The sequence below is a fragment of the Melopsittacus undulatus genome, chromosome 5 (genome assembly GCF_012275295.1).
Source record: "Melopsittacus undulatus isolate bMelUnd1 chromosome 5, bMelUnd1.mat.Z, whole genome shotgun sequence".
Taxonomy (NCBI): Eukaryota; Metazoa; Chordata; class Aves; order Psittaciformes; family Psittaculidae; genus Melopsittacus; species Melopsittacus undulatus.
Window position 1 is genome coordinate 84,846,555 of NC_047531.1, and position 20,345 is coordinate 84,866,899.

General features: G+C 37.3%; 1 protein-coding gene across 2 annotated transcripts in view; it reads right to left on the reverse strand.

Moving 5' to 3' along the window:
- Positions 1-20,345, reverse strand: part of AEBP2 (AE binding protein 2) — a 45,239-nt gene that overhangs the window by 12,816 nt on the left and 12,078 nt on the right. For both annotated transcript variants that reach the window (XM_034063006.1, XM_013128812.3), the window contains exons 2-4: positions 16,117-16,324; positions 12,952-13,059; positions 4,348-4,534 (exon numbers count right to left, since the gene is read on the reverse strand). In XM_034063006.1, the coding sequence (XP_033918897.1) occupies positions 4,348-4,534; positions 12,952-13,059; positions 16,117-16,324 (503 nt within the window). The remainder of the gene's footprint in view (positions 1-4,347; positions 4,535-12,951; positions 13,060-16,116; positions 16,325-20,345) is intronic.

A 20,345-nucleotide genomic window follows, 5' to 3' on the forward strand; every position in this document is an offset into this window, starting at 1 on the left:
TTTATGAAGGCTTGCACAACCCAGGCTTGAAACTGAGCAAATGACAGTGAAGTGTTGTGGACCGGCTGCAAAGCAGTGGGCATATTGTGCCCAATCCCAATGTTTTAGCATTATAAGATGGCGTTTATGAAGAGTGCAGGCTACAATCCCAAGTCAGCAAGTGCCTACGTGAAGCTTGACATGAACCGAGGATGAAGAAAGCCATGGGTAAAGAAGCAAAAGTAGCAGTGCAAGCAAGATAAAGAGGAAACTGGGATGTGTTAAGACACAATAGTGAACTGTTAGCAAGTTTTGGAGACCAGGCTCTCATGGGCTTAATGTAACCAACTGTATCTTAGCTGCTGTGTGCTACATTGTACATGTGTCCACTATTACAGTGAGCTATTATGTATCCAATCTTAATACAGCCAGTTACTGTGTATGTATCAAAGTATGATACACTGAGTCACTGTAAGCAGACACAGAGACTAACATGGAAATTCTAGCTTAGCCAATAGCTATATATAGAGAGGCAGGTGGACAAACTAATGTAACCAATGAGAGAGTGTTTAGTAGCACATGGGCTATCAGTAACTGTAAAAATATAGGCGATGGTGATCCATAAAGTGAACAAGATGAGTAACTCATATTGAGTCATCCTCTTGATTCTGGGTTCCTCCGACACACCAGTACTGTACTAAATGGAATTCCAAGTCTTACGTAACATAATCTTACTGTAAAATTACATGAACAGTAAATTTCCTTATCACACGTTTCTCCAACATACTCAATTATTATGTTTGTTAATTACTACAGTGACATCTTTTCTATTGGAAAAGCAAGCGACAATATTATAAACATAATATTAGGTTCTGAAAAATCCTCTGAGGTAGCTTCAGAGTAACAATACTGTGACCTATTTGACATATGCAGTTTTAGTATGCTTGGACTATACCTCTAAATGACAGACTACATGAAACAGTGAATGTGCATAAGTTTATCCAGAAAAGAAAGCAAACTACTGACTGTAATCCTGAATTACTCTGCAACATCAAAATTTATGACAAATTAGGTGGTCTCTATAGCACCACTAATGTTAACAGCTATAAGGATGTCTATATCAAAACATGTTTTCATCATAAAAGTACTAGCTTCCAAACATAAAAGAGCACATAATATTAACTGACAGCAAAAAGAAGTGTAAAACAGTTTCAGAACTGCAAGATGTTACAGACGAAAGAAAAAAATATCAAGTAACAGTAAGAATTCTCCTTATAGTCTTAGAAGATCATGGTCTCACATAAAGCCAAAGTTAAAAGTTTCCCTTCTTTATTCATGGATTAATGTTTCTCAGGTGTTTACTATCAGGTATAAAACACAAAGAAAGCAAATTTATTGATTTGCTGTATTTAAACTGTTAAGAATTTATACAAAAGCCTGTTTCAATAGCAGTATGTATTAGCAATCAATTGCCAATAAATCTTTAGTCAGCTGTTTACACGTTGCAGAAAAAGCCAGGGTCACTTCAAACCCTGAGGTGGAAGTCAGAACACATCAATAACATTTTTTCAGATGAACATATTTTTGTGATGCAAAATTAATTTTTCCTCAAATAGTTATTTATGAGCAACTTTGCACCCTATCAAACAGCATCCTACTTTATACCTATTTGCCATAGATTGTTTTAGGACAACTTATCATAGAATCATAGAATAGTTAGGGTTGGAAAGGACCTGAAGATCATCTAGTTCCAACCCCCCGCCATGGGCAGGGACACCTCACACTAAACCATAAAACAACCTGGTACACACATTCAACACTCCTCTATTTGCACTCTTAAAATGGCTAAATATAAAACTATGTTCCCAGCTTTATATATTCTAAACTGAAATTACTTAATGCTGTTACTTCATCAGTTTGGCTTCTTAGGTAAGGGTCTTCTCCCTCCCTCATTCTTCTTGAAAAGACAAAATACATAAATCAGCAGATTTCATTCTTTAACTAAAACTAAGCTAAGAAACAAGCAGAAAGACAAACAGATTTGTCAAGGTCACCAAATCAACAGTAATCCACACAAAATGTTAAAAGAAAATCTATCAATACTTAGCATTTTTGGAAAATGCCATCAACTTTGGATATATTTCTGGGTCACATACCCTCTGGAGAAATATATTACAGTAGTCAGTTCCCAGCTCAGTTAAAGATTATTTCTGCCTTAAGGCAAAAATCTCTACAGCCAGCACTGCATTTATCTCAAGAGGCAAGAAGACTAAGAAATGGTTCAAGCAGCTGTCATTTCTCTTGCTGAGCAACACCTGATCAAAACAGCAGGCCTTTCAAGTACTAGTCTCAACTTGAACTTTCCCATAATATTTACTACTTACACTTTTTACCATAGATTCATTCAAGAATTCTGTAATGTATTCTTACCAACTAGAACATCTTTGCAGGTAATTTGAAGTTTTAACTATGAAGCTCTGATTTGAAACTTGTAAGTTAATAACGTTCATCAATTACTAACAAAATGCCAACCTGAAAAAAACTCTTCTGCATATACTAGGGGGAAAAAAATGAATAAAGACACATTAAATTGGCCACCTAACCAGATCAGTACGGAGAAGCAAGCTAGGATATGTGGAGACAATGTTCTCACAGGAGAATGGATAACCTCGAAAGATACAGCAAGGCCATGAGAGGCCCGAGGAAGCTTAACCAAGCAAGATAAGAAGAAGCTGGAATTCACTGAGTTATGAGAACTGTGGATTGTTGGCAAGCTTTCAAGGTCAAGTTCTCACACCTGTGCTTGACGAATTATATGTTAGTCACTAAGGGTCTTCAGGACAAGTATCCAATCATAACATGCCAAATCGCTGTAGGTGTGTGTAAGCAATAGTGTATAAGGAGTTAATGTATTGCAATAAATGGCTTTTGGTCTGATTATATTGATCTCTGACTGAGTCCATTCCACAGCAAGGATACAATTCAAGAACCTCTGAAAACAAAAATTTTTAAGGGACCAGTCTTAGATATCTGTATTTTGAGTAACACAGTCAACAAAGCCAGATAATCCTTTAGGAAACTACAACTATTTCAAGTAAGTGTCTCTTTCATTACAACTAAGATGAACTACAAATATACTACAAAGTGACCACATAACCCTCCACTGCTCAGCCTTTTTTCTTGAGCCTTCTCATTTACATAAATTGCTAAATAGAAACCTCTTTGAAAGTCAATTTCTGAAAAGAACAGAAATAGCTTTCTATGGTCTTTGTTGAAACAGTGTCAAAATTAAGAGTTTACACTTCAAGTTTACACTTTTAAAATGTGTTTAATGATACAATTTGCTCAGATATATTTTAAGAATACTCAAGCATTTCCAGAAAACAAATATAAAATAGATCACCATAACTAAAGTTAACAGCAACTCTTCTAGCACTGAACCTCACAGTGTGGAAGAAAAACACAGGAACTAAACTTTACAGAGTTCTAGGTGACACTGAACTATCCAGGTCAGGATATGAAATGAATGGAAGGGATTTTTCAGCTCCTGATGTATCAGCAGGAAAAAAAATCTAAGCTCTTTTTACACGCTTCCACTCCAAGATGCAACTGCCACAGTAGCAGTTTAAAATTAGTAAACCAGTCCAGTATTGGAAAGTTGCATTCAGAGCAAATATAAAACAAAGATAGATTTTTTTTAACAACTGCTTAGTCTTTCCTAACTTTTCTGTAGATTATAATCTCTAAATAAATTTGACATGGCTATTATGCTGATGGTAGGACAACTCAGGAACTGAACTGGATCAAAACGTACTAGGAAAGGTACTTGATTATTGCCTGCTAGAGGAAACAAGCCTCATTTTAAATGATAAATGACACTTCTCAGCACATTGGTTCATATAAAATTCATGAACATCAACTGTATGTAGATAGATTTAAAAAACGTAGCAAGTCACATCTATCCAAAATTAGATCTCGGCTATACTCACAAAACTATCATTAAGCTAATGAAATGTTTTGCTCAAAAGAGAGCTTATATAATATGCATTTATCTCTAATTTATATGAATCTGCACTCTGTCTGCACTACTGAACTTCAGAACTCAACATCACTAAACAGAACATTTTCCAGCAGTAACAGCAAACAAACAGCAACTCTACAATGAAAAGGATCTTTAAATTGTAAATGCAAACTGTTGCTCACAGAAAACTGAACACACAGATGCTTTACCCAAAAAAGGGACACAAACAGAATCTGGGATTGTTTTCCTGCCATCACAAGGAATGCCCACATCTGTAAACAACCACACTGAAGAATTTCCTATCTAAGTCACAACTTCCAACAACTTCTGTTTCTGGAAACACTTACGTAATGACCGTCGTCTCTTGTTCTTTAACTTTCTTCTTTTATTTATCCCAGCTTTAGATGGAGATTCCTCTTTGGCCTTTGGCTGGCTGGCAACTTTTGAAGAGTTCTGCTGACTGAAGTGTGTGGGCACATGACGGGCAAGTCCTCCCTGAGATGCAAAGCTGGCATTGCACCCACCAACTACACACTAAGGAGAAAAATGGAACAGAACAACTGCATCAACATGGCACTCGTTCATAGGAGTTTGACAGATCTATCAGTTTGACTTTTCTGGCTCAACCTCCAACACCAAAAGGAAGACAAATTCTTAATAACCATGCAATTCTTAAACAGAAAAACAGAAACAATCTGAAATAAACTTCTATCCGAACTTTGTAACTTTCAACAATTATTGCATAACGTGTTTTCTATGCTGTATTATAATCTGCAATACTGTATAGCATAAAAGCAAATCTCAAGCAATACCCTTATGTTGACAAACTCTTCCCACAGAAAACAAATGCTTTTGAAGAACTTTCCCATTTAGAGATAAAAATCACCTTCTCTTCTAGATTTCCTGTATTTCTCAACAGCTCTCCAATCTTCTGTATTTGATAATGTAACATTTCTCTGGCATCCTCATTTCTTGTGACAAGGCAGAAGCAAATAAAACACAGCCTTACCCACATTAAATTTGAAATAGCTTAATGTTTTTTGTAAATACTATACAAAGACAGTGAAAAGCTATTTTATGGTTCTGAGACTTCAACTTCAGTAACTTGAAAGTTGTATTAACAATTATTTTTTGGGATGCTACTGTTACTCCAGGAGTGCTTAAGAAAGTCCTTATTTTAGGAAAATGGCCTCTCCTTCCCAAACAGAAAAGTAAAGATTTAACAATAATTAAGCAGAAACACAGAAACTGCAAGATACATGCAACTAAGCTAGTACTGGCTATTATAATTATTGGTATTTTTACAAATATTTGGTTTATATTTACAATTATTTCATTTGCAAAATGAGTATTTAAATTATACTGCTGGGGAAGGAAGCGCAAACCTATTCTCTTGTACTTTGGGCTTACATGGGTAATAGAAATGCTATTTTAAGATACGCATTCCATGATTGGCTGCAATGAATTGTGTATCCACATGATTGATTTTTCTTCTCATCCAGAGAATAGTAGTAGGGCAAATGAGTTGATTGGCCAGTAGCAGAAAACCCATCACCACACTAAACCATTGGAAAATCCTCCTTCTCCCACATCTGTTCTGCTTCTCCCCCCAGTTCCTCTCTTTCTCAAGCTCTCATCTGTACCTCTCTCCTCCAGCACTTCTCTTTACAGCAAACTGATGAGGCAGCTCCAAAACGAGCTTGGGAATAAGTAATGCTGCAACTATGTATATAGTGCTAAGTTTTCTCTTAGGATTAAAGATGAATTTGCAAGCCTGTACAGTAATCTGCCCCAAGCCTGCATATTTGACTGAAAGGCAAGTAAACAACAGTAGGATACCATCCAGCATGTTTTGTCCCTAAAATCCAACCCTGATGTTTCCCAACTGTGGCTGCAGAACTGAAAAGTCTATTTCTGCCTCAGACCTAGTAAATGGTTTTCCAGGGTCATTATAAAACTATAAAGTGCTCATGAAGAGAAAAACCTGTGTTATTTCAGATGACTTAATACTTGCTAAGGGACTACAAATATGCATATATCAACTCAAGACAGTAAAAGACAAAAAAATAAGGGGATTTTTTCCCATTTCTTGCCTTTTTTTGAGGGGAAAAAAGGAAACAAACAAACAAAACCCCAACCTCATAGGAGTTCAGGGAAAGTTTTCTAAGTACTAAACTAACTACAGAAGCGTAATTCCCTGACAAAAAGCTTTAGGATCCTTCGTACTGTATTTGTTCGTCCCCATCTCTCTCACTAATAAGTATCTCAAGAATTGTGAAGACTTTTTATCAAAAACCTACCTACATCTTTTTACCTCACCCTATCATTTCCCCTGTTCAAATAAGAGCAATATTGTATGCTTATACCATAGTGACTTAAAATGTAAGAAATCCCAGCACACCTATAAAACTCAAAATACTCAAGACCTTGATCACAGTTACACTCAATACAATATTTATTACTTCAGATTAATACTGAATATTAAAATTTACACTTACAAAACCATAAAATGGTTTAAGTCAGAAGGGACCTTTAAAATCATACAGTTCCAACTCCTCCACTATAAGCAGGGACATCTTCTACTAGACTTTGTTGTTCAAAGCCCCATCTAACCTGACCCTGAAGCCAACCCATTTAGTGCTATTAAGGATAAACTCACAATCAATAGATGTAGGTGAGATACATGCATGTATTAGCTCAAACAATTTTTAGTCTCCAATTTTTAAGTCCTTGAAATAGCTGTCTCGCTCTTAAAAGCAGTTTCATGCAACTAAGCAACTAAGGCTAAACTTAGGTTTAACTTTCACTAAGGTGCTTCTGACTTCTGCTTTTATCTCTTTCTGATCCTACAAACAAAGACCAAAAGAAATAAAACAAAACAAACAAACAAAACCCCCACACCCATACCCTGAAGTTCAATCACACTGAGAAATTAAAATTTCAGTCTTGCCAACGCCTGCTAGAGGTCAGAATTAGCCTGAAGTCTTGGTACAGTTATGCATTATCATATTCCAGGTTTATTAAAGTATGATATCAAAAGGCAATACCTTCTGAAAATAACACATGAACTTCATGGCAGGCACATTTCTACAGCTTTTTAAAGTGCAAGTTCATAAAACTCAATTGCATTTCTTGTAAGATGGGGAACTTTGGGAGTCAAACTGCAGTTTGTCAAAACAATGTCATAACTTGACTTGTGTCTAGTCATCTACAAAGAAAAATATCACAGATACTCTATACAAATTGTCTCCAGAAGCCACTACTTACTTTGCTTGATTTACCCAAGTTTTACTTTCAAAATTCCCAAACCAGCATCCTTCAATCTTCAATATACTCAACTTGCAACTAGAAATTATCTTCTTCAGGAAAGCCTATTTATAGTCTGCAGCCACAGTATGAAATACTTACAGAAATTCTTACATTCAGATATTGTGTAGTTTGAGACTGACTACCTGCTCATGTCATCAAATAATGAACAGCTGATACATCAAAGATGACACATAACGCCTTTGTAGGAGACAGGAAATAGTAAGAGAGGAGAAAAAAATCTTACCTGTTGTTTTCCTTTTTTTCTCTAAAATAATATATCCAGCAATCCGTTACTAATGGGTAAAGTCTCTTCTCTCCAAACATAAAGGAGCAGTTCAGGCTGTCACTTCAGGATCTCTGGACGGTAAGTCACACCAAATCAGGTTCCCACCAGATAATTATACAGATCTAGAGGGCTTCTAATAAATCAAACTCAACTATTATGTACAACTTTAAACCAATCTTTTCCTTTTTCCCCCAAAACCTATACCTATAAATTTTGCATTCAATTTGAAATATGATAGATTGGGTCCGGATTGGTGGATATGTTACTTCAAGAGAAAATAAGTCAACACATAAAAAGTTTAATTTCTCCAGTGTACCCATACCCACCATTATTAATGGGCAGTAATGACCAGTGACTTTCACAAATAGTATATTAAAAAATCTAGTCGTACAGGGTTTTTTTTCTGAATTCAGAATAACCAAATCTCCTTTTTAGAATATTCAGTGTGCAATTTTCTCCAGTAAATCTAACAGTAGTATTTTAGACACCTGGATAAACTTTCTTATTGTCTCAACATCTAAGAGCTTAGGCCTTTACATTCTCTATCTGCGTCTACAATGCTCTAATGGTTAGAAGATATTCTGCCAAGAGAGTGACAGATATGAATTCCAAATGAGGACTGAAGCTGCTTGGCTGTGTTTTCTGCATTTCAGCAAGTATAACTCTACTGAGAGCCATATGCAGTCACCCCTTAATGATTTCTGAAGTTACAGGTGGTAGAATGAGCATCAAATGTCATTTTTATTATTACTTTCTCCCTCATCCCCCCCTTTTAAACAAAGGATGAAAGCCTCCAGTGAACACTGTACTGTTATTCTTTGTCACTGAAAGCATTTACCCTACATGAGCAAATCCTGTATGACTTATCTTAAACATTAAGAGCATACCCACTGGAACCAGTATGTGAAAGCAGCTGGTACAATATGCACATGCAGTCATATTTACAGAAGACTGCTATATGAAATTATTTTGCATAAAGTCTCCATTGTTTTGTGCTCACTCGACCATTCCATAGAAACAGAGAATGGTTTGGGTTGGAAGGCACCATCTAGTTCCAACCCCCTGCCATGGGCAGGGGCACCATACACTAAACCATGTCACCCAAAGCCCTGTCCAACCTGGCACTGAACATTGCCAGGGATGGGACATACACAACTTCTCTGGGCAACCTGTTCCAGTGTCTCACCACCCTCACAGTAAAGAATTTCTTCCTCATATCTAATCTAGATCTCCCCTCTGTCAGCTTAAAGCCATTCCCCCACGTCCCTTCACTATATGCCCTTGTGAAAAGTCACTCTCCAACTTTCTTGTAGGCCTCTTGGATACTGGAAGGCTGCTGTAAGGTCTCCCCTTCATTGTACCTAACGTCTTGTATTTGATCACCTAGACTACACTTTAAGACTTTGATATGTCTTCAAGCAATTTTCAATGCCTTGTACAGCAACAAGGCATGGTGAGTAGTACATCAATTTTTTATAGTACCAGAAACCATGCTATTCAAATTTATTTATTATCTGTAACAGCCAAGTTTAGGACAAGTAAGGCAGAATCTCTTCATTCACTTTTCCTTAGCTTGCCAAAGCCTGTTACTGCATTAGCTTTTTAACTCAGCAGATTATTCCTCTAGATACACGTGCCTACGTGTTCTGAAAGCCTGGAAGTTTTTAAGTTGCTGAAGCCTCAACAGGACCACCACTACATGTTGGTGATAATCCACAACATTCCACCAGCTTCTAGAAGCTTCAAGAATTATGTAATAAGTGTACTAAAAAAGAATGATGTTCAGGTTTTCCTCTCATCTCTGAATGCAGGATCATACACAAGCATAAACATACTAAATGTCTTCAGAGAAACAACTATACGCTCTGAAAATACCTGTATTAAATGAATGTCTACAATGGCCAAAAAAGGAAGGAAAAAAGGAGAGATGGCTAGAATCAGACTGCAATAAGCAAAAATTTCCAGCAGCACAAAAGCAATGAACTTCAGGTATTAAGAGGAGCAGAAAAGCTTCTAAAATACTTAACAGGGGGCGAAAGAAAGCCTGTATGTTCTCAACTAGAAACTTGTTCTGTTAAGACCAGTTTATTTGTTTCTGCCTCTTGACAAGAAAAACAAATCTCTTTTGTGCTTACACAAAAATAGAATTGAAAAACCCTGTGCTTTGCAGATATTGTATTCAGCTGCAGACTGAGCTAGATGCAATGGTAACTGTGTCTCATTGACTGGATACCTTTTCTTTGTTGGAGGGATTGGTGGGTGCCCTAGGAAAAGACACTTTATCAGTAAGAAAAGTTAAGTGTTTTGGCCTCAAAAAAAACCCCAGCAAATTATCCATTTCTGTTGTTCTACATGAAAACCAAGGCCACCAGCATTAAACACTTAGGAAAAAAAACAGGAGAGAACAAACAGAAAAGTAATATGACTAAAGGGGACTAAGGTTCTAAATTCTGCCCAAAAATCTACAGGTTGGGGTTTTTTCCCCCTTAGTTCAGCAGCTGACTCAGATATAAAATGTCTCCTCCTTACAAATAGGACATATGCTACCTAGAAACTGTCCCATACAAAAATGAAGTTAGCATAACAAAGGTATTCATAAGGAAATTTAGCTTTTCTGTGACAGAGCTATTGATTAATGCTGAGGGGGACACACAAACAGGAAACAAAGGAAAAAACTTATGAAAATATGAAACATTTGCCTTTTTAATTTAGAAGTGGGTTTATTTCTGTGACAAATGAATTACAGTCACACAGTTTATTTGTATGCATGGAAAGGACATGTAAACCTACAACTACTTTTTAATATGAAAGCACAGTGGCTCATTTACAGCTGGATGCAGCTTTTAGTAAAGGACACCACACCATGTGTATCACAAAAATAGGTAATTAAATCCAACATGGGCAACTACATAAAATGACTTCACCTGCAAGGAAAACGATGACAGGAGAGAGCAGGGACACATCCTTCAACTATTCTAACTTCTCTAAAACAACAGATTCCTTTATCTCATGCTAGAACTCAAATATATTCTCATGAGGCAACAGATTTCATTTGTGATTTAGGTTTTGGGATATTCTTTTCTGGAGTAATCATCAGGAACACGAGGTCCTTAATCCAAATCTGACTTTAAGAAAATCTGGCTTTTCCTAAAAAAAGAGCAATTAAGATTTAGAAGAACAGCTAAATGCACCAAACAGAAACATTTGCTCTGTTTCTGAAGGACTTCTGTAAAACAATTAGCAATAGCTGTTCTTAGACCAATCAAGGCCAATATCCAGCACTTAAAAAGTTTTTGTATCAGACAGTAGACTTCAAAAGCTCGTAAAAGAAAAGAAGCAAGAAGGAAAGGAGTCTAGTTAATTAATAGGTTGTTACCACAGACACTTACTTGCTTGGCTACCTCATGTGAGCCCTGAAGCCTAAATTCAGTATAAATGACAGGGGAACAAAAGTTATTACAAAATTCTACTCAGACCACAATTATCCTCCATTCAAAGCCCCCAGAAATAGATTGAGAAATAGGTAAAAAACAGAGGGATTAAGACAACAGTAGGAAAAATGCTGAAATGACACACATTGAGCCATGATGATTAACTACTGCAAGCCCAGCCTGTATCTTTTTCTTTGCCTTAGTATGACCAGAAAATAGAGAAGATCAGCTGGTGAAATAACACATATTTAACACAGAACTAACTGTTGTAAATTTTAGGGCTCTAGCTCTAACCAGCCTAGCTAAAACACTGGGATGACAACTTTTACTGACTTCAGCGGGTAACTGACAGACTCAGAAGTACTAGTTGTATATCTGAGCTATGCCCACCTCTTTTAAACCCAATGTCTCTAAAATTGAGTTTCTTGGATTCAGACCAAAAAAGTACACAAATTACCCTATTGCAAGGCTCTCTTTCAAGACCAAAGCTTGCCGTTATACTTTAATATATGTAAAATACTTAATTCCAAAATGAGAAGACCTAAAGTACAAGTTTATTCTGATGACTTTCTTTTACTCAGGGAATAGCACTTAAGATTAGATCAGCTGCTGGAACAATCATATCTGCAAACTTCCAGGGATCCATGATCATTGTGCTTCCAAAAGCATGTCAGCCTTATTCCTTTGAACAAAAGGTATGATAACCTCAAGAGCAAGTTTCCTGTCGTTATTCATTCTCAGTCAGAAATCTTCAGACTAAACTATGCAGCTCAGTATGGAAAAAATTCTAACCTTTATTGAGAAAAAACACCTCTTTCCACATGCAATGCACTGTTTTACTCTCTACATTTGGAGCAGTTTTGTTTTCTGTAATATCTACTGTTATAAGCTATGCAGAAGCAGTAACTTCTGGAAGGCATCACTGTAACAGAAAAGTATTTTTTTGCAATAAAGCTGCCTTAAAACTGAAAAAACCCCAAACAACCCAAACAAAAAGCCATCAACCACTGAAGAAAACAAACAAACAAAAAGAAAGCCCAGAAGATAGTACCTGAGAAGAAGAGAGAGCAAAGTGAAGAAAGTGACTAAAACTTGGTAGGGTTGGGGAATTGGGGAGAGGAAGGCATAAAATGCTACCTAAACTTACAAAAATAAAAGAAAAAAAAAACCAAAAAAACCCTAATTCATTTTCATATCCTACATGGAACGAGAACTTCAGTCTGAAGCAGTGTGGGTGGGACTTACCATCAAGTGATCCAGGACTGACAGCTATGAACTGCCCCAACTGTATCCATAAGAGGATGAAGCAACTCATTAATAACGGATTGGTGGATATGGGAATGATAAACACTACTATACCTAGAATTGCAGGTACAGATTAGGGGAAAAAAGAAAGAGAAAGTTAGCAAATACTATGCAGGAAATACAGTCAGCTCCATGGTCCCGCATTCCTGACTTCCTTATTATTCTCAGAGCGGTTAACCATAATCACTGACTGTGTTTCATCTGAGTTTTGTTAACAGAGCCAACTATTACTCCAGCACAGAACGTGCACCATCAAGCATGATCCAAAGTTTAATGTGAAAGTGTAAAGCATGAGGCAAAATGTCTTGCTGTTAACAGTGTAAGCAGCTCAACTGGAAACTGCACAAGAAATTCAGCAACAACATCGCTTACTTTTACATTCCCCTACCATTTATAGATTAAAAGAAAAAGGGACAGAGAAACAATAACAGTATCTTCACCTGTTTTCATAACAGAACAGCACCTTTGGGCACTATTATTGCAAAAGCGAAGGCTCAGCACACTGGATACTTTTTAAGAAATCCTCCTGTAATGGCATTTTTCAAATATTATATTTTATAAGGAAAAATAAGTATGATTACTCGTAAAATAAGGGATGATGTATCTTACAGCAACCTTACCTTGAAAGGTTTGTCCCCGCTGTGTGTCAACATATGCCTCTGCAACCAACTTTGACTTGTTGAAGGTGTATTATATACTTTGCAACCTTTCCACAAGCAAACAAACACCTGATAGAGTAAAAATGTGGTAAGTTTACTCAAGTCATAGGAAATAGTAAAGAAAAAAGAATCCATCAGATTAGGAAAGAAGCCTGTTTTCACAATACAACGTACTTCAAAGAACTTTGAACAATAACCGTTTATTTTACAACACACTTCCCATATCATAGAATCTGACATCTCACCAAAGAAAAACTAATTACAACCACAAATAGTCAAAAAGCAGGTCACTGGAATAAAATATCAAAAACCAGATGCTCCTGCAGATAAGCACAATTAAAAGCCACTGCAACCCCTATAAAGAGTTTGTGTTTGCACTCAGTGTCTGTATCAGATACTGAGACAGAACAATTTTAAATTACAAATTTACATTTTTTGGGTAGCAGATAAAGAAATAAAATCATTTACTGCCATAAGCAAATAATTCTATTCTTCGAGCACGAAAAAGTAAAAGCTCTTCATTAGAATACAGTTGTTTAGATACCAGAGTTACATTATGGAATACTGGATACTTCTAGTTAGGGCCTTATATTCAATTCCTGATAAAGAAAGTTACAGATTTTAAATCCTATTATGAATTGTAAGTGTTCTGAGATTCTGGTGTATGGATCAGTCACATGTACAACAGTGCATTAAGGGAAGTAAGAACTTACTCATGCTGCTTTTCTCTCTCCTCTCATTGTGTCTATCTATAACCGAGAGAACAAAAAAGCTCCATGAACTTCCTTTTCGTTAGAATGTCCTCAACAGCTCTGTGTGTGCAGGGAGGTATAACCCTAACCTGTAGGAGCAAAAGACAGGCCCCAGGAATAGCACTGTCCACAATACACATTTTCAGACCTGCAGAGAACTGAATTCAAGTTTCTTGTTCTCTTCTGTAGATTAAAAAAACAAACAAAAAAATCTGTCTTCAAAAGGTTGCATTTTCAAAACAAAAGAGCACCCACAGAAGTGCTACATACTTGCTCTATAACAGATAGATAATCCAGCTTCTAATGCAAAGCTGAAAAGCCATACATATCTGTATGACTGATACATAAGACCAACCCCCTAAACCAGTTTCGACATCCCCCTGGAAGCCACAGAATGGGAATTTCCAAGATTCCTAGCTCTGTAACTGTCCCAGCATTTCTACCAGCAACTGCAGCCTGCAGGGTACACAGCAAAGGACATTACAATGAAGCACTTGGTTTTACAACAGCCCACCACAAGTCCAGGCCCCCAGTTTTTAGGAACACTTGACAAACGGCTGAACACAAACTATTTCAGGGAGAAAAATCTTGGAAGTAAAACTATTTTGTCAGAAATTTTCCTGGACTCTTGAAGGATTTATCTGGCTTGGTTTGGAGCCATACTTCAGATAATATACATTGAAAATATACATTTCACTACTGAAGGACGCTCATCACATTGCTTTTAAGTTCTCAATAAGCGGCTACTGCAGACATTTCTTTTCAACTGTAGCGAAGCAGTATCTGAAATCCAATCAAAACCACAAGAATACCATTTCTAACACCACTTAACCACCTCACCAGCAGGTGGCAGACAAATCCTTGAAACAAACCAGCCAGGATCAGTCCCCTTTCATAGCGCCAAGTTCAAGAACTTCTCAAAACATAAACCAACTCTCCAACAGGGGGATAAAAAGTGTGAACTGACTGCAAACAGTTATCAGCTGCTTGATGCTTCCAACAACCACATCCCTCAGGAAGACAAATACAGTCTAACGTTTTCTAAATAAAAGTAACCACAAATCACATCACATGGTGAAACCAACCAAACAAAACCCAAAAACATGACAAGCCACCCTGAGATCTTTCAGCCCCTTTTTAAGAAACGAAATGGGGTCATAGATAGGCTACCAAAGATCCGCAGAAATGCAGTTATGTGGAAGCCCACAGGTTGCCAATACACCTCATCCATTTCATTGTTTCAACCAAGATTCATGTAACACTTTTATGAACAGAACCTGTGCAACAGAACTACAGAAATCATCTCATGGGTGGCTTGGACAGATGGTTCTGCTTAAAGTGAAAAAAAGTCACCAAATACGAAAGTTCAATCGTACAAAAACCACTAGCTAAATACAACCAGAGTCATGGTTGTCTCAGTGACACAATTATGTAACAAAATATTTAAATTAATGCAAATTAGCATTTTATTTAAGTCTCTTACTCAAGCTAAACTGCAATGGCCTAAAATTTTACTTCTGGAGAAGTGACAGGACAAAAAGTCAAAAGAGAATGACTCTTCTAGGTTAAGGATTCATATTAGCTCTTCAACAAATTAAAGAGCTGCAACATATAGCTATGAAAGCAGGCAGATTGCTTGTGTTTGATGTAAAGGTAGTTTATATGACATATTCCAGACATCAAAGGCGATATGGGAGGTGCAGGTAGTTAAATACAGAGCTGAAATTACTCTACTGGAAGATGATTTGAAACATTAGAATTGTGAGACCAATGGAAATTGCATTATTTGACCAGTGAGTGGACTGAAATATATATGATTATATCTGCACCTCAATTTAAAAATAAATAAATAAAAATACAAGATGCAATTTTACTGAAGTACTACAGAGCTGTTTTGGTGAGACACTGCCTTCAGTCAGTCAGACAGTCTTCATCTTTGCTATTATACATTCTGTATACATTTTACCTCTAATGAGACTCCATTCATGAAAATCAAGATATGACTTCACCTGAGTTCACATGCAGTAGCACCTACACTAAGAGTTTTAAGAAACTGAATTCCAAGTACAAGCACTTAAAGACATACCAACAGCTTCAGGATGTCAAGAAGTTAGAGCATTAAAAACCTGACAGCTTTAAATCACTTACTAAGAACTCACTACATTCCTAGACATTCAATTAAAAGCACGTAACACCAAATCTAGTGAACTACACAGAAGACAACAGCTAAATGCTTAATGCCAGACTGCTGAAGACCCAACGTTTGTTGTCACTAGCTACAGAACCAACACTTTAAAATATACAACTTGCTGGTGTCATTAAAGAGCAAAATACTGGCAACTAAGAAAGAGGAAGAAAAAAAAGTAACACTAACCCCTCCTCGCTGACCATCCACGTGTATGGAGCGAATGTGATCTGCCAAATCTGGGCTGGAGCTGAAGCAAGCATGGCAGTGGTCCCAACAACAGTTATAAGCAATGCTTTTTGCAGAGGAAGCAGGAACTCCTTGTCCATTCATCATGACCGGAGTTGAACGTCCACTGGAAATTGTGCTGTCTACATCCATAATAGTGCTGCTTATGCTGCAAGACAAACAAACACACCAAAGCTCATCTTTGTTGAAGGTTAACACAACAAATAAAAACTATAACTCTCTGGGGTATGGTTTCAGATATATTTATACAGGCTGAAAAGAAAATCTGACACAAACTTACTATTTATTGTGGTTCATTACTTTAACTAGAACAAAGAAAGTAAGGAAATAGCTACTTGACAGTATAACTTCTCCTGGACACTTGCAATAAAAGGGAGGGATTGAAAATTCTCCAATTCACTGACAATTAACTCTTGTGTGATTAACAAGGCCATTTCTGAGCTACATTAAGCAGCCATTCATTGTGGCCACCAGGGGCCACTCTCACCAGCCGTTCTGATCCCTACCTTGGCAGATAAAGAACCAAATGTAAACCGATCAGAAAGAAATATATAAGCCAAGACTAGGGAGGCAGACTGATATTCTTACTGGATAAACATTAAGTAACTACTGATATATCTTTTTTTACCCTGTGAACCTGTTCTCTGCCAAAAGGACCCTTATGTTGTTTGCCTCAGCATCACAGAATAGCTTATCTCTGAAAAGCCCCCTGAAGGCAAGGTGGTCAAATCTCCTGCTCAAACAGGAGCAAGTGAAATCAGACTGCTCGTGGTCTTGTCCAGCTGAGTTGTTTAACAGGCGTGTTCAAAGGCTGGAGTTTCTGGTGCTTTTCTGGATCATTTTCTCAGTGTCTGACTAACCTCCTTGTGGGGGAGAGAGAAAATTTCCCAACATCTCATCAGAATTTCCAGTGTTGCAACTTCTATCTGTTGCCTCTTGTCCTTGGCAGCTGTAGCGTTGAAATGACTCTGGTTCCTCCTTTGCTAAACCTCCCTATCAGGTCACTGAAAACAGCAATAACCCTGCCCTTCCTATCCTAAAACTGAAGAAACACAATCTCTCAGCGCCTCCATGAATAGCATTTGCTTCAGCCTTCTAACCATCTTGGACAGCCTCCACTGCATCCTCTCCGGTATAAGAATATCTGGAATTAATCCCAAACCAGACAAAGTAATCCAGACATAGTGTCATTATGGTGCCAAACAGAGGTGATGAATCGCTTCTATGGATCATATAGACACACTTTTGCTAACGCAGCCCAGTATGCAGCAGTAATTTTTACATAGGTGTCTTTACATATTCTTCTGATGAATGTGCAAGGAAAAAAAATCTAATTATATACTTTAAAGAAAGAAAATAACTTCCTATTCAGCACTTTGTAATATTTATAATTTTCTAAATTCTATCACATCCCTCTTCTCCTCCACCTCTCAGACATGATTTCTATGATAAAGCATTTTGCTTTTAAAGGTATATGTGGTGTTCTATATTTTTGACCATCATTGTTTCCATACCCACTACTATTAATCTATTACACACTGAGATTAATAAAAAGTACATTATTCAAAATTTGAAGAGATCATCAGCATGCTTGCTCTTTTGCTCTATAAGCTCTTACTAGCCATTTCTCATGTTCTCTGTATCTCCTTTTAATCACTACTGTGCTAGCATTTTTTTATGTGATAGATTATGAGACCGTCACAGATATTTGCCTTGTTTAGGTTTCCCCTTCTCACCCGCTAGTAGGAACCTTTCTTTTCCAACTTGAAAAGAAAGTTTTAAACACCTATTCGACAGGTTTTTTGATTTAATATATCAAATGCATATTTCCTAAATACTGCACAAATAGTACACAACCTGGTATGGTTTGGGGTTATTCCCCTCCCAGTTTCAGAAAAGATCTAACAACTTACAAGGCATGGCTTCTACCCGTGAAAGTTTTATGGGCTCTTTGATGCTTCACACCTTTTCTACACACACAGCTCTCCATGATCTCCCAGAACCCCTTAAGTAGTCTTGGTTTATCTCATGACATACAAGCTCCCAGTCTGTGACCAGCAAATAAAAGGTGGCCAACAGACTGCTATAGATACAGTTTTGAATCTGTTTCATATTGCTGCCTTTCCCAAAAAGTTTATTTTATGTTCACCAGAAGCTTACCAAAAAACAAGAAAACAAAACCAAAACAATGCAACTAGCACCCAGCTGAACCTACACTTCTCAACAGTGCTTGCTACTGTTAACAGTAGTTTAGTATCCCTCCAGGAAAGCCAGAACCTTTAAGTGCAAAGAATGTTGCAAGCAATCCAAAGTTTTCCACCATACTAGGCCCGCAACAGATGCAATGAGGGGACTAATATCCCCTCCTTCCTCAGCTGATGCCTAAGCAAAATATTATCTCCAGAAGTAAAAAACTGTAAAACTGTGCTGTTAAAGCAAAGTTTACCAAAAGGATGATAGGAAAATTGAATAATTAAATGTGACTACACACACACCTGAATTATCTATAGAGTTTTCTCAAAATCAGTACTCAGAGTTAGGTCTGAATGCATACAAAGTGGCACATACCCAGCCTGACCACTTCTGTTGCATACAGCAATGTAACACAGATCAGTGGTTCCAGCAGGAAGTTGCTTAACCAAGGATGGCAAAGTACTGCAGATACAGCACTCTTGTAACAGCTGCCTCAGACATCGGTAAGTAACCCTAGCTTTCTCACAGTTGAAAGGTACCAAAGTGCAGTACTTCATAAACACTTAGGACCTAAAACTTTCAAGCTATTTACAGTCAGTCTGAGCTTCTACATCCACTGATAGCATTAGCACCGTTCTCAAAAACCCCATAAATACACATAAAGAAACTTCCAACTAAGAGGTATGGTAACTAGGACAGATTATGAAGGGGCATTTAGCATTGAGGGCTCCCCAGTTTTACAGCCTAGTTGTAAGTGGAAAAGCAATGAAAAAATGTAACAGAATGAATTCTGTGAAAGCATGCATGGAGAAGTGTGCACTCGTGCAGGTGAAGTGTGGTTTCTCTGGTTAACAGGCATGCAATCTGGTTAATGTCTCTAAGCAGAGACAAAAATAGTTCAGATGACAAACCTGTATAGCATGCGAGTTTATTTCATACTGCAAATGCAATGCAACATATCCTCACCACTCCAAGTACCTAGCTGTGATTTAGTCTTCCATGTGGTAAAAGCTTTCCACTGGATTCTAGGTTTTAACTCTTTGAGTTGCTGTAAGAAATAACTGCTATTCACAATGTTTCCATTATTCCCAGTTTGTTTTATTTGAGAGCTACTGTTCATTCTTTTTTCTTAAGCTTCATCATTGGGATTGAAACAATGTAGCTGAAGCTTCATGCAGAAACCCCAGAGTATTTTACTGACTCGCACAAAGCTAAATAAGCTAGTAGGGTTTTATGTTTGTTTGGGAGAAGATTTGGTGGGTTGACTGTGGTTTTGTTGGGGTTTTTTTTCCCCTAAAATATTCACTTACTTCCACTGAGGTTTGTAGTATTTGGATTCTTGAATATTAATTACGCTTTTCACCTAGTTGGAGGCTATCTTCTACGGATTAGATGCTTTATGACTGGATTATCACTATGTACTTCAGAAGAAACTGTTTCTGAAGGTTTTTCACTTTAATTAGTGTAGTGTGCAGCTTGAAGGCTACTCAGTATTGGTTTTAGCAACCCTGCGATGTATGTTCCCTGAAATCTCTGATTGTTTTTAATTTGATGCTTTGCAAGATATGGTTATTTATTATAGGATCTGTCACAGTCGTTTCCCTTGGTGTTAGCTGAAATCAGCTGGGTCTTTTGCTTACCTACTGAACATCTGGGGACTGGAAGCTAAGCGCACTTGGTGGAGGTACTGTAACTCTGAAATGAGATCCTGTTGATCAGACTGAAGTAGTGCTTCTTGACCCTCAAGGGCATGGTATAAGGCCCATCTGTTAGGCCTGAATTTTGCCTGAGGGAAGGTTACTTCAGTTAAGGTCTAGAGGGAATATGCTTAGCAGACATTAAAAGTATAATAGCAAATTGATTGGCCTTTTGTGTGTGTGTGTGTGTGTGTTTTCAGTGCCTCCCTCTACTATTACTTCAAGTGGACAGTCGCTAATGGGTTTTCATGGAAAAGTAAAAATTATGTTCTTCTATGC